This window comes from Manis javanica, chromosome 11 (genome assembly GCF_040802235.1).
Source record: "Manis javanica isolate MJ-LG chromosome 11, MJ_LKY, whole genome shotgun sequence".
NCBI lineage: Eukaryota > Metazoa > Chordata > Mammalia > Pholidota > Manidae > Manis > Manis javanica.
In genome coordinates, this window is record NC_133166.1 from 27,640,921 (window position 1) to 27,655,821 (window position 14,901).

Here is a 14,901-nt window from a genome sequence, read left to right on the forward strand (position 1 = left end):
TTATCCAAACTCTTGACAGCGCCTCTTCATCTTCTTATCCCCGCCCCTCTTCCCATTTCTCCTACTCTTCATTACAGCTCATTCAGGACACCACCATCTTTCTCAACCACACCCTAGCCGCCGTGCCACTCAATATTTCCAACTACTCTTTCCATGCAGAAGGACAACCCCTCCGCCCCCTGGCAGACATACCCCTATGGGAACCAGAATACGCAGATAATCTCACCATCCGCCACTGTGTAGGCCCAACTCCACCCCCCTCCAGAGCACTTCACTGCCTCTCTATCTACACCCCTACCTCCGGCTCTAAGACTTTTACACAACCGGGACACTTCTTTTAGTGCAATGGCAGTCTTTTCAACTCACTGCCCCTCAACTCTGATATACCCTGCATTCTCGTCACCCTAATCCCACAGCTTATACTTTACAGTATGGCAGAATTACTTGAGCTCCAACCTCCCTTGCCCTCGCGCACAAAAAGGGCTTCTTTCCTTCCCATCATGGTTGGTATCTCTTTGATCACCTCAGCCATTGGGGCAGGGTTTTCGGGAGGAGCCTTGGGTCACTCTCTATGGGCAGTTAGAGATCTCGACGCCAAACTTAAGGGAGCCCTGACATCCACTGCCGATTCCCTAGCCTCTCTCCAAAGACAGGTCACTTCGCTAGCTAAAGTCACCCTTCAAAACCGGCGGGCCCTAGATCTGCTTACAGCCGAGAAGGGCGGCACCTGCGTCTTCCTCTGGGAAGAGTGCTGCTATTACATCAACGAATCCGGCACTGTAGAAACTGACATCACCAAACTCACTGACCTTGCCTCCAGTCTCCACTCTGCTTCCAATTCCAACCCATTCTCGTCAATACTAACAAACCCCCTCCTCACCTGGGTCTGGCCCATTGCAGGCCCCATAATAATCATTCTTCTCACCTGTCTCTTCTTACCCTGTATAATAAAGTTCATCAAATCCCAAGTCAGAAAAATCTCTAATCAAACTTTCAACCAGCTTTTACTCAGGAACTATCAGCTTCTGGCCACAGAAGATCCCTCACCCTCACATGACCTCCTCGCCACACACTGAGATGGACCCCTCTCTCCACTGGAAACTGTTCCTGGAAACAATAGCCGCAGACGCCTGGCTTCTGGCACCTGTATCCTCCTGGCACCACCATTAGAATCAACAAGTCCTCAACCTATAGTTACAGGGAACCTTCATTGATTTCCAACCTGAAGAAGTCCACATCTACTCGTCCTTACTGTGGGGAATCCTATCAACCCTTTCCTCCCAGTCCTCAAGCCCTCACTCCCTTCTCCGCCCCTGTTCAGCAGGAAGCAGTCAGAGAGAAAAGCAACGTCCACAACCCCATAGAGGAGAAAGGGGCGGAATGAAAGGCCCTCACCAGTAAGATGGCAAACTTCTGGCTTCTCTTTGGGGTCCTCGGTTCCCGCCGGCACCACCTGAAGCCCAATCACCTCTCACCCCCCTCCCAATCCCAGCACCTAGCCAACAGCCAACAGCCCCGTAGAAGTGACACCTCAATCAATTCATGCCCATTCCTATATAACCCAGCACCTTTCCCTAATAAAGCGGAACTCTCTGGTGAATTGCTGCTGTGTGTCGCTCCTTTCCTTTCACAAAGTCCCATGCAGATTAAGTCCAAAGCTCGTCCATTCCAGCCATCATATGGCAGCTGCAGCCAAGGGGAACATCCAGGACACAAAGACCATAGAGGCAAATAACTGTAATTGTCGGGGGCCAATTTGCTGTTATTACAGGAATACACAGAAGGCCAGCTTCCAGGCCTTTTCCCCAAGGTGCCAGAAGAGCCAGCCATCGCTGATCCATGTGTTGAAATGTCCAGGGCCACATCCATTTTACTCCTAATTGCTGCACCCATCCTTGCAACACATGTCCAATAAAGTGGGTACCTCAATCACTCTCAGTAACCAGTGACTGACCATAGGCTGCAGAGAGACGCTCTAGGCCCCTCTTGGTGGTTTGCTGATCTGCACAATGTTCAGGGCACTCCTTCCAGGCTCGGCTGACTTCTTCAAAGGTGAAATACAAGCCACACTGATGGACCCACATTATCTTTAGAGGTGTCTATGCCACGCCACTCCGTAGCCTTTGGGTCCAGTCTCACACCCATCCCGCGATGGGATAGGAAGTTATTACCTTGGTTGGAGCTGTTCTGGTGATGGGCTCTGTAGTCAGCAAGGCATAGTACACAGCAGCCAGTTGCTTCAAAGTGACCTGTACCTCTGCTCCTTTCCATGGCTATGGCCAGGTTCCAGCCGGCAGCAAGAGCAGCAGCAGTGGCAGAAGCAGTAGCCTTAGGCTTGGGCCATGGGCTGGGGTCGGTGTGGCCAGCAGTGGTGGTGGCGCCTCCATGACCACACAAGTATAGACACATGTCCCTCGGCATGAGAGCTGCTTCTCCCCATCATTTCTAGGGGCAGCCCTCCAAAGGTCACACCCATTATGACAGGTTTCAGGTTTACAGGAATCCTGCCAACTATGCCAATTGTAAGTCCAGGGAAAGGAAATTCCAGGGCAAATACCTCTGAAAACCAAAATCAGTCAAAGGGAGAAATAAAGTTTAAAACCTGTATTGCTCACAAACTGCAGTCCCAGGCCGTCTTTCTTCTCTGCTCCAGCAGCAACCACACCAGCCCTCCCCCTCACCTCTCAGGTACAGATAAGCCTCTTTTGCCCAGATAATTACCCATTGATATGGAGATGAACTTCTCCACCCCTGAGGAAAGATGCAAGTGCACTAAAGCCTACTTATTTACACCTCTGAACATCTGTTGATATGCAGATGTACTAAAGAGAGGAGAGATATTCTGGAAATATTACAATTTTACCCACACTGTCTACTACACTAACAAAATCATCCTGGATTGTGGTGAGCCCTGAGGCCAATGACAAGACTCCTTTTAGGAAGAGGGAAGACACAGAGACAGAGGGAACAAGGCCATGTGAAGATGGAGGCCGGAACTGGAGTGATGCAGCCACCAACCAAGGAATGTCTGGAGCACCACAGAGCTGCAGCAGGCCAGGGAGTGTCCTTCTCGGGAGCCTTCCAAATGAGTATGATCTGAAGATTCCTTCATTTCAGACATCTGGCCTCCCAAACTGAATTTCTGATGTTTCACGCTTCAATGTTTGTGACAATTGACTATGGCAGCCTTAGGAAACTAACACAAAGGCCCTACTAATCTGCCCTCTGCCTGTTTCTGTGACCTCATACGTGCCTTGTCACTCTCTCTGCCACTCACCAGCCTCCAACCATTCTGACTTTTCTCCATCCTGATCTCAAAATCTGTTTCCCATCCAAGCCATTCAGACTTCTCTCTGCCTGGACCCTCCTCCCCAAGACATCTCCTCAGTTGGTTCTTTCTTCTCCACCTTTTGGTCACAGCACAGACATTAATTTATCGGAGATGTACTATAACTGAAATGTCACCTTTTCAGGAAGCCCTTGCCTGATCATCACTTAGAATTGCAACCAACTTGTCCTTCTTTTATTTTCTCATCACACATGCTACCATCAGATATATTATATATTTTATTTATTTGTATCACTCTCTTATAAAATGTAAGTCATAGGAATTTTTAGCACTTGGAAGAGTTCTCCATAAATAGTTGATAAATAAATTAGATATTCATTGAATAAGTGAGCTCAGATAAACTTGCTATTGAAATCAATGTTGTATGGGTTGATTTAAATACAAAAGTAATAGTCATACAACTTGTGGCATAAAGAAAAGAAAATTTATTTCCATTAAAAACCAAAAAAAATACACACTCTAGAGGACAAGGGTAGTTTCCAGAATGTTGGGATTTCAGTATCTTGTTTCTCACATGCTGTTATTAATCTATTCACTGTTGAACAGTCACTGATAGTCTAGCATCCAGTCAGAGGTTGGTGTTTTCATTTAAATATATCTGAGTATCTGTATTTTCTTACCCTGTTCACCCCACCAGTATCCTAATGAGGTCAGCTATATAGTTTTTATATAACTGAAAGTGATCCATGGCCACTTTTTCAATGATCATTCCAATTATGTCATATGACTTCCCCTTTACTTAATGGCAAGCAGAGAGGAAGTGATAGGTGAACTTTTGAATGACCATGAGGCAGCAGCATGTCTAAAAATAGATGCTGTTGTTTATAACATATCTTCTCAAATAATCTGTAGTAGTACAGGACAAGTTTTTTGTTTCCTTATATAGGATCATGCTTGTCTACATAGTCTGAAAACAATACACATCACATGTGCATAGCAAATCTATTGCTGAGCACATTTATCCTTCCACACAGAATCATTTTGCACACAATTCACTCAGTTCAGCAAGGACATCACTACACGGAATGAACACTATTTTATGCTGAGGACAGGCCATGGACACTGAAGCTGGAGCAGTAGAAAGTCCATATGGAAAGTTTGACTTTCATCAGCATCTTCTCATTCTCTCTGGTTCATGCCATCCTTCATCTATAATTACACAGTTTGTAGATGCCTTAGAAAAGCTCATGAAGTGAAAGCAGAACTCCTAATTGGAATTGCTCCCAGTCAAACATAAAGTGCTCCCATACTCTTCCCACTTCCTCAGAGGAGGGGTTGGCTGTGGTTAGTGGCACTCTTCTTTACTTTTTTTAAATTAAAAAAATTAAAAAATTTTAGTATTATTTATATTGAGGTACATGCAATAAAATGCACACATCTTAGCATACAGCTTGATAAATTTTGACATGTATATACATGCATGTAACCATCACCAAGATCAAGATATCAAACAGTCTCACTAATTTCTCCCCCTTCACCTATTTCATCCATCCCCCAGTGCCCTCTCCTATGGCAACCACCAGTCTGTTCTCTGAGCCTCTGAGTTGTTTGTGTTTTGTTTCTGTTACTTTGTTTTGTTTTTTAGATTCTATATATAAGTGAAATCATATGATAATTGTCTTTCTCTGACTTACTTCACTTAGTATAATACCTTTTAGTTACATTCATATTGTCACAAAAGGCTAGATTTCACTCTTTTTTAAGGCTAATATTCCATATGTATGTATTGCTTTTTAACATCTATTCATCTATTGATGGACATTTGGATTGTTTCCATATATTGGCTATTATAAATAATGCTGTGGTAAACATAGAAGTATATGTACTTTTTCTGACTAATAATTTGTTTTCTTTGGATAGATTCTGAGAAGGGGAAATGCTGGGTTGGACGGCAGTTCTATTTTCAGTTTCTGAGAACCCTCCAAACTGCTTTCCCTAGTGGAGCAGCACTCTTCTTTATATGACAAGAATGCTTGTAAATAGCTCCATGCAGATGGGGTGGGGCAAGTGAAGGGATATACATATGAGTCTGGAATATGAAGCAGGTGTGTGTGTGATGTATCAAAGACATTTGCTGGACTGTGTCATTCCACACCTTATTGTCTAGGACAAGAGCTCCCCTCCTTTGTGGTTGGATTGACAATAGCAGTGTTGGGGGACTCTACAGAAAAAAAGAAAGAGTTCCAATATCCAAATTTCAGGGTAAAAATAATTTTAGTTTTATAGAAAATTGTAGAGCCTGGCATATTAACATTAGGTAGGATTCCAGGATCTGTGGATGACTAAATGATGTTGGAATGAGATAACTCTGGGAAATAGTGTGGAGTCTAGCATCAAAAGGCAGTGTCCCTGGGTGAAAGTGAATTGGTAAAACCATATGGCAGTGTAAATTAAGACTCTTCAGTTTTTAAAAGTAGCTTCTAATGTATTAGCCAAAGAGTTGTTACCAGACAAGCAAACCGCAAACACAGAGATTAAGTTTGAGCAGGACAGCACTAGATAAACCTGAAAACATTACAAAAGGTACAAGGGGATAAAAGATAAAGTGCTCCCATATGGTTATTGATATCTCTGACTAGGATGGGAGAGGAAGCTGTTAATGGTATTGAAACAGGTTGAATGGTCTCAATTCCATGATTTTATATTAATATAAAGTCTCCCTCTGGGAACTCCACCTTCTAAATACTTTCTTAAATGCCCCCTTCACATCCTTGTTCCTCAGGCTGTAAATGAATGGGTTAATCATGGATGTTATGACTGAGTAGAACACAGAGATCACCTTGTCCCCTTTATTTATTTTCTTGGAATGTGGCCACATGTAGGCAAATATAGTTGACCCGTAGGTTAAGAAAACAACAATGAGATGGGGACAACAGGTAGAAAAGACCTTGAGCCTCCCCTCCCTCGACTTCAGCCACACCACAGTAGAGATAATATTCCAGTAGGAGAAAAGAATGAGGCAGACAGGACCAAGGAGGATTACCACAGCCACTGCAAAGATGGCCATCTCTGTGCTATGTGTACCTGCTGAAGCCAGCTTCAGGAGAGCAGGAGGGTCACAGAAACAATGATTGCTTACATTCTGTACCTGGTATGGGAGACATCAAGTAAATGAGGTGTCTAGCAGAGACACAAATGTGCCACAGGTCCAGGACCTTAGGACCAACTGGACACCAACCTTCTGGATCATGAGGGTGGAGCAGTGCAGAGGCTTGCAGACAGCCACAGCAGTCACAGGACATCACTGCTAGAAGTGAACTCTATGGACAGCTGATGGCCAGGAATAAAGCCATCTGGATTGAGCATCTGGTAAAGGAAATGGTCTTTCTTGTTATCAACAAATGGAATAGCATCTGGGGGATGATCACTGCAGATAAACAGAGATCAGTAAATGGCAGATTTTTAAGGAAAATGTATGGTGTATGAAGTCAAGAGTCAGTGTGAGTGAGCATTACGATGAGGAGATTCCCAAACAAGTCAGCAGGTAGATGATCTGAAATATCACAGAGAGCAAGATCTGGGTGTGTGATTTGACAAAAGGCCCAGCAAGATGAATTCAGTTAGATAGGCCTGGTTTTCTCTACCCATCAATGTTTACTCCTGTCTACACATTGGCATAAACAGAGTGACCAAAAGCTGACTACGATGGAGCACCGAATCCTTACACTGAGGATCTCAACTGAAGGAACAAATGTATTTGATTAACAAAATTCTTGCAAACATGTAAGTAAGAGACTTGATTTTCTAAAATCTCCCTCTCTATATTCCTACTGAAACTATCTAATTTGAGGTATTGCAAAACCAGAAATATGCCTTCTTGGTGATCCTTGCTGCCAGGCGATTATCAATTGTAGAGCAATTGCCTAGCAATTGTGTGGTTTATGTCAAAAACTATCCTAGAGAAAAGTACATGTTATGTATGTGAACAAAAGGCAAAGGAAGCAAACATATTATATGGATTAAAAAAAAAAAGAATCCTCCCTCTAGTAGAAAGCCCAGGTTTTTCTTTTTTCTAGTTTACTTGTCAGTCAGCAGAGTTTCTTTTTAATTTCATCAAGGAGCAGGCCAATAGTGAACTTCTTTTTGTGTGTCCAAGGGATCCTTTATCATCCTTCCAAGGAGGAAGAGAGTTTTAAGAGACCATGGTGTTATAATCCGCAGTCCTGGTCCTTTCCTAAATTCTTCACTGGATCAAAAAACCAAGGCTTGAAAACAGTGTTAAAGAGGAAGGCATGACGGGACTCATCATCAGCCCGGACAGTAGAGACGCCATTAGACCTAGGCAGCATCATATACTATGGAATTAGAGGGGCCCTTCATGGAGACTAAATGCAGCCACAATAGCTGTCTGTAGTGTTGCAATGTCTTATCTGGTGTAACAGTGTTTGAGCTCATTCATGTTGCAGTTTGTATCAAAATATAAATTCAGTTGGAGATGTGTAGTAGTAGGAAATCAGGCACTGGTCCAGTGCTTTGAAGCGAGCAAGGAAACACTGTTCAAATTCTACACTTCGTTGTACGTCAGGAAGAAGCAAGGAGTAGCATAGCTGGATCCAAGCTAAGAGGGACGGAGATTAGAAAGATTTAGGGAAGGTAGCAGGGCCATGTGCAAATGGTTGGGAGTCAGGGTAGGGGTCTGATAATCCCTAGAAATGATTGAAGAACTTGTCTTAAGCCTGTCCTTTAGTATAAAGGAGTTGTAAGAGCAGAAGTCTAGCCTACTTGGGAGGGCCATTTTGGGATAGGGGTCAGTCAAAGACTGCAAACATAAAATGGTTTTCACATGTAAGTCACTATATCTAACTAGCAGTGTAGAAACAATGTGGTCTGATCAGTTGTGGCTGCGTCACTGGCTTGTGACCTACCAAGGAGGACTTGATTTCAAGACCGCAGGTTGACAGTGAGAATTCTACTCATGAATTTCCATCTAGATTGGATCTGAAACTGGGTCTACTCCAAGCATACAGAAAGACCCACGGGTTTTGAAGGACAGAGAAGGACTGGCAGGAGTAAATGAGACCTATTTTCCCTTTAAATACAGTGTCAAGAGAATATGCAAGAGGATCAGTAAAAGAGTCTGCAGCATCAATGGCCAAATAATTTATTGATAAATAGGTTCTTTTGAAACTATGACTTACAATGCATTAATGGGTAATGTATGGATTTAATGGGTTGCCACCAGTATTTATTAAAACTGGAATAGAAAAGAAAATACCATCTTTCATAATCAAATGATTTTCAAAAAACATTTGTTTCAATTTTATTTAAGTGTGTGTATGTTCTAACAGTGGGTTTTTTCAATATAAATTGTATTCTTTGGGGATAGTCATTCTCAGAATGTTTAAAAAGAATATTGTTGTAAGTAATTGAGAAAGGAGAATAAATAGAATAATCCATTACTACCCCAATTTTTCATTAATTTTAATAAGTACATGTTTTCATTACTTCATTATTAATTTACATGCAATGAACTGTGCATATTTCACTTGTACAATTCATGTTTTGACCTGTTTGTGTAATAATGTGATTTTAAAGGTATTTACTGAGTAATATGTGATTGTTTCTAAGCCTGTCTCCCTGACACAGGTCTGTGTTTATTCAGGGTAGGAATCCCATCTCATCTATATGTTTGCATCATGCAGCATGTAGTATATTTTCAGGAAATGTTCACTGACTGAGTGCATGCATAACTTTATGCACTCAGGACTGAACAGGCTCCTCAACAACACACAGTCATTGTCCCACACATGCATCCAAACACTCCTAAGTGCTAACCATTCTTCTAAAGCACTCTGTGGGCTTTGGAGAGCACAGCTGATACTGGTCTAGCTTTATGATTTCCTTGGAATGGGAGATCACATGACCAATCAGAGGAGAAATGGGCTGTGAGCACCTGGGCTACTGGTTAGGTGAGAGGGTATCAGTGGTAGTTATTGTTCTTCCAGTGGAACAGACCCTCAGTATGCAATCCTCTTCCCTTTCTCATTTTTAGCCCCTGAAAGGACATATGTAATGTGGTAGCAACTTGAGTACCAGGGTACTGGGGCAGGGGGTGCCCACACACACAACATTACCACTCACTGAGATCTGGCTCCTTCCCACCTCCTGCACAATGGATGGCAAATTTGCAAGAAGCTCTGCTTTGCATCCTAGTTAGTGCCCTATGAATCCAGTGAGTATCAGCTGAAGAAAATGTGGAAAAAGTAAAAAAGAAAAAGAACATCTATGCTAACAGAGATGAAAGGTCAGAGTATAGGAAGTTTCTGGGAGCTAAAAAGGGTTAGATACTTTGAGAGATAATGGTTCTTTTGTTTTTTTGGTTTCTCACAACACAAACTGATTTCCTAAAGGAGAACCGATTAGCAAGATTTCCAAGGCTGAGGATTCCAGAGAATAGAAATAAAGAAAAATCTTTTCCATATAGTCCGGAGGTATAAAAAATAAGGACATGACCATTCTCCCAGGGAGACTCAAGATTTCTGGGTCTGGAGAGACTTGGTCTCTTAGCATCTTCCTCTTTCTTACCTGGAGACCTAGGATGAATTTGTTCTAGAGATGGGGACCTCACACTGGGTACCTCAGAGGGCCATCCAGCGATCCAAACTGCAGATCCTGAGTTAGGTATTGGATCCCAGTGATTCTCAGCCCTCTCTCCTAACAGCTGGGCATGACCTGGACTTTTCAGTGATTCTATTCCAACTCCAACTGTGTTCTTTGATGAGGTAAACACTTAATAAGAGGCATCAACACTGAAATGCATTTTATTCTGAGAGGATTCCTGGGAAGAGACCCTGAGAGGTGATGCACACAGAATATTCCCTAGGGTTCTCTGTGGGCACAGCTCACTCTATTATATCTACACACAATGAGATGCCATGGACCTTCTGTATTTTTTTTTAATCATGCTGAATTCTGTAACTCTCTAGTATTTCCAGCCTGAACAAAGAAAAAATTCTGCAAGCGCTGGGCCTGAGGAGCCTACCATCCTTTCTCTCTTTTGGGAAACAAGATTAAGAGTGTTAAGTGCATGCAGGCAGATATCTATGCATCCTTTACTTAAATCCCCAGAAAAGTAGAAACTTGCATCTTCCTCAGTATTTCTCTATTAAAATGGGTCTGAAATATAGTTCATTAGAGATTGCAGTGGCCAGTGTTCAATAATATTAGCTTGTCCTGAAAAATAACATATTTGAGATAATTTCTGTAAAATCAAGTATTTGAACATATGCTAAATACCAGGACAGATTCATATTTTTGTGAGGATTCTAGGTTGAAATTAGTGATGTATTTTCTCATCAATGTTTATTTCCTTTTATATGGAAAATATTATAACCCTCTATGTGTTTTGTGTTTCTAAGTTTTCCTCATAAACGAATGCATGAACTCTATGCTTGCTAGAGATTCCCAAGGTGAGGGGTGAGCCAAGTACTGAATATCTGTCCCACCACTGAGAAAGTGCCGTTGCCATTTTCCTTCCCTTGTTACTGTTCGGGTCATGTCTGAATTGAGACAAACAGGATTCTACCGACTCTGGATGGAAGTTCCAAAGGGACAGCTTAATTATTCTCAGCACAAAGAAAAGCTTTTCTCTGTTAAAGAGCAAGGCTATTTTAGTAAATCTACATTTACTTATCTTTGAAATCTCTGGATATGGTCAATTTTTAATCACTGTTCTACTGGCAGGACAAAAACACCCTTTACAGTACTTATTTTCTGCAGCATTAGAACACTACCTTGCCTTATAAAAATTTACTTGGAGCTAGGGATACATATCAGGAAGTGGTACTGCAGGACGTTTGAGAGGTGACCTTAGGACTAGAATCTTAAGGTTAAGGGTTACAGTCAGCTTTTTTCCTAGTCACTTGATGTATATGACTTCTTTTGTATTTTTCTATAATAAACCAACTGTAATAATAACTAGTTACACTAATTCTCTCATGTCTTTTTTCAGGGTAAATCCTTACAAACAGATCCAGTTTGGAAGACTGTGTAAATGAGTGTGACATTTGGGTACCCTCCTCAACACTGCCCACCTGATAGTCCTGGACCGCAGCAAAGAGTGATGATAGGTAATGCGTCTGTGGCCCCATAAAAGGAGAAGCAAAGTTCACGTGATCCACTCTCCTTATCCCCCAAGAGGAAGAAACATACTTCCTTGTCACCCGTGGTCATCTGTGAAATCCAATGGGGAGACAAAAGTAAGTATATGTGATGGATTCGGGAACCTATGGGAAAGGGCTCTTCAACTGCATGTCCTCATTACTGGAGAACTCAGAGGAGAGCAGGCTGCTCGTTGTCACCCCCTCAGTGTAGTGGGTAGGACTTAGACATTGCAAGTTCCCTGCTCATAATTCATGTATACCACAAATATGATAATCATGATTTCATTAAATTCTTTCCCTTAAGCTGTAATAAATAAGGCACCAAGTTCTATCATTTCTAACTTATAAGTAATTCTGAAATCCCTCCATTTCCATTGATTTCCTCTATCTTAGTTCAGGTGATTTATGCTTTAATCAAATCAAGTAATTTCATTATGATTTAAACTGTATAATCGCTATACTTTACTTAAAGATTTTTCTCTCTCCTGTGCTTAAGAACATTGGGGAGGTGGGACCTGGGATTTGATTAGGCCGAGTCTGTTGGATTCTACTTTGTTTTTAAATTGAATTTGTATGGATGGGGATAAATTCATATTTTCCTACAAAGTAGGATGAATATTTACATAGCTGGCTTAAACTTCACTAATTATTGGAGGAAATTATGCAATTTCTTAACTACAGAGGCCAATCAATTTAATTGTCATCATTGCACCCATTTCTGCATTAAAATCCAAAATTAAAAGAAAATCAATATAATTTTGACTAACTTTGAACCTCTTCTAAAAAATTTATCTGTGTCTCTTTTTTCTTGGACGTATTACAGAAGGATCAGGCTAGATAACTTGAAAAGGCCAATAGTTACACCTCTTTAGGATTTTGATTCATGTGTGGAAGGAATATGACTAATAACCCATGGATCACTATTCAAATAACTTAGTCTTATACAGATGGACCTTAGTAATGAATGAAATACATGTGATTAGAGCTCAAAGCCAATGAATCCAGATTGAAGTTGTTTGGGAGGAGGAGGGAGGGCCTGTGGAGGCGTCCTTACTACTGGTGGGGTAGTGGGATTTAGCACTTTGGAAGTCTGACATCAAAAGATCTATCAATAGAGGTCATAGCTACCATCTAGGAAAATGAAATCTAATTCTATAATAAAGTGGTCTCTTGATAAAAAAAAGTAGCTTGAACTAGTCCAGTTGCAATAATGCAGTAATGGGCAGAGTGTAAGAGGTGCTGATGCACTTATGGGAAAGACCTATGGGAAAGATTTTGGAAAGACCATTTCTATTTTGGATGTCAATTTCAACCATCTGCTCACATTAAGCAGTATTAATTGGAGCTGAGGCTTTAGAGGAACATATTCCCAGCAGGGAGCTCCTGCATTATGATGCTTACTACCAGATGTGATAACCGCTTTCACACACTGGCTTTAAAGCATTGATATTTTGCAGTGAAACTTATTTGTAAACAGTGCGACTTGGAAAGCACTTGGCTGTCCTTGAACAATTGCAGCTTAATGGGCTAGTTAGAACCCAAAACATAGGTATCTGATAGGAATATTTTTCTAGAATCTGGACCAGTGAGTGGACCTGGCAAGATCTGTCCACAGTAAAGCATCTAGGATTATGACTACAAATTTACACTGATAAGGAGGTAAGAATTGAGAAATTTTGTCACTAGCAACTAGTAAAGCCTAGTAAATCTTCATTCAATACCTTCCTTTTCCTCTTCATTTTTCATTTCCTGCTTTAAATGGAATTATAAAAAAAAAATTGTGGCTAACTTCCTGTGTGATTGAAAGGAAGAAAAATGTGAAGTCAAAAGTAAGACCATCTTTATCAGAACAGAAGGGAAAGTTTAGTCAGACCCTGGGATGGTAATCAGAGAAATGAATTCATCCTTCACTGTTGAAACATACAGCTGAGAGAGAGTAAAATTCGGTCTCAAAGGCCAAATGAGGGCTTACCTTTAGTGTGGCAGATTTTCAGAATTTTCAAAACGTGGAAGGAGATAGCTCAAGACTAAGAGCAGACATGGAGCCCCATCTAGAAGCCACAGAGCTTCCACCTGACATTGGCATCTACCATCTCCAGACAGAAGCAATCCTCCCCAATGCTCTCTTGAAGGCCCCCATTACCTCCTTATTTCTCAGACTATAGATAAGAGGGTTCAGTACTGGAGTAATGATAATATAAAATACAGAGAGGATATTGTCCTGTTGGGGACTATGGTAGGAACTGGGCTGGATGTACATAAACATGGCAGCTCCATAGTACATTCCTACCACAGTCAGGTGCGAGGAGCATGTGATGAGGGCTTTCTGCCTCCTCTCACCCGAGGACATGTGGAGCACAGCAACTAGGACAAACATATAGGAGGCAAGGATAGCAGCAAAGGTAGGCATAAGAAAGATCACAACCATCACATACACCATGAGCTCATATCTGGAGGTATCTGCACAGGCCAACTTCAGCAGAGGTGGGATCTCACAGAGCAGGTGCCTGATTTCTCGGGACATGCAGAAAGGAAAGTGCATAGTATATGAGGTGTGTATCACAGAGTTCAGGAAAGCCAGCATCCAAGATGTGGCCACCATGAGCCAGCAGACCCTTGGCCTCATGAGGACCATGTAGTTCAGAGGATGACAAATGGCCGCATATCTGTCATAGGCCATGAATGCCAGTAGGAGGTCCTCTGCACCTCCCACGGTGAGAATGGCCAACATCTGAAAGGCACAGCCCCCAAAGGAGATGGTGCTCTCCCTACGCAGATAATCCACTAGCATTTTGGGAGTAACTAGAGATGCAAACATCAAGTCCATGAGAGAAAGCTGGCTGAGCAGGAGGTACATGGGCACATGGAGGCGGGTGTCCATTGTGATCACCAGGAGCAGCAGGCCATTGCTGGTCAGGGCTAATATGTACAGGGCTGCAATTGTGACCCACAGCAGCTCAGGAGACCCACTGTTCTTGAGAATCCCCACCAAGATGAAGCCACTTTCCAGGGTGGAGTTCCAGAGCTCCATTCTGTGGTTTCTTTAGTCACCTGAAATTACACAAAATCTAGGTAAGGTAGTTCTCATGTGGTCACTGGGGACTTGCTGGCTTTAGAATGTTATAGCCCTAGGCCGGCAGGAACTAGTTGCTCAGTTTATCATACCATATTATAATTTTCATTCATGAATTAATCAAATATGTACTGATCACCTATTGTGAAAAGAGCACATTTCCTCCTCTGATAATTTCCTTCAGTGTTAGTTTCCATCTGTGCAATAATGTACAAAGGGTAATTTGTGGATGACAACATTGGGACAGAATTGGCAAAGCTACTTTAATATTAAAGTTTAAAATGTCTTTTTCTGAAAATTTGTCTTTAAAGCAGTCTTCAAAAGAAAAGGAACAATTGGAGAAGTGCCTGAGACTATTCATGGCGTCCTGGCCAGGC

The 14,901-nt window shown here is 42.0% G+C and overlaps 1 protein-coding gene and 1 pseudogene across 1 annotated transcript; both read right to left on the reverse strand.

Moving 5' to 3' along the window:
* Nucleotides 1–5,993: 5,993 nt before the first annotated feature.
* LOC140844635 (olfactory receptor 2D3-like) lies at nt 5,994–7,094 on the reverse strand (annotated as a pseudogene).
* A 6,443-nt stretch (nt 7,095–13,537) lies between these two features.
* LOC108389309 (olfactory receptor 2AG1-like) lies at nt 13,538–14,482 on the reverse strand. The gene has a single exon (XM_017647825.3). It carries the CDS (start codon nt 14,480–14,482, stop codon nt 13,538–13,540), a length of 945 nt encoding a protein of 314 aa, XP_017503314.3.
* Nucleotides 14,483–14,901: the final 419 nt, after the last annotated feature.

Bases quoted from the DNA above. Each gene is read 5' to 3' on its own strand.
- LOC108389309 (XM_017647825.3), bottom strand. From the start codon at position 14,482: ATGGAGCTCTGGAACTCCACCCTGGAAAGTGGCTTCATCTTGGTGGGG.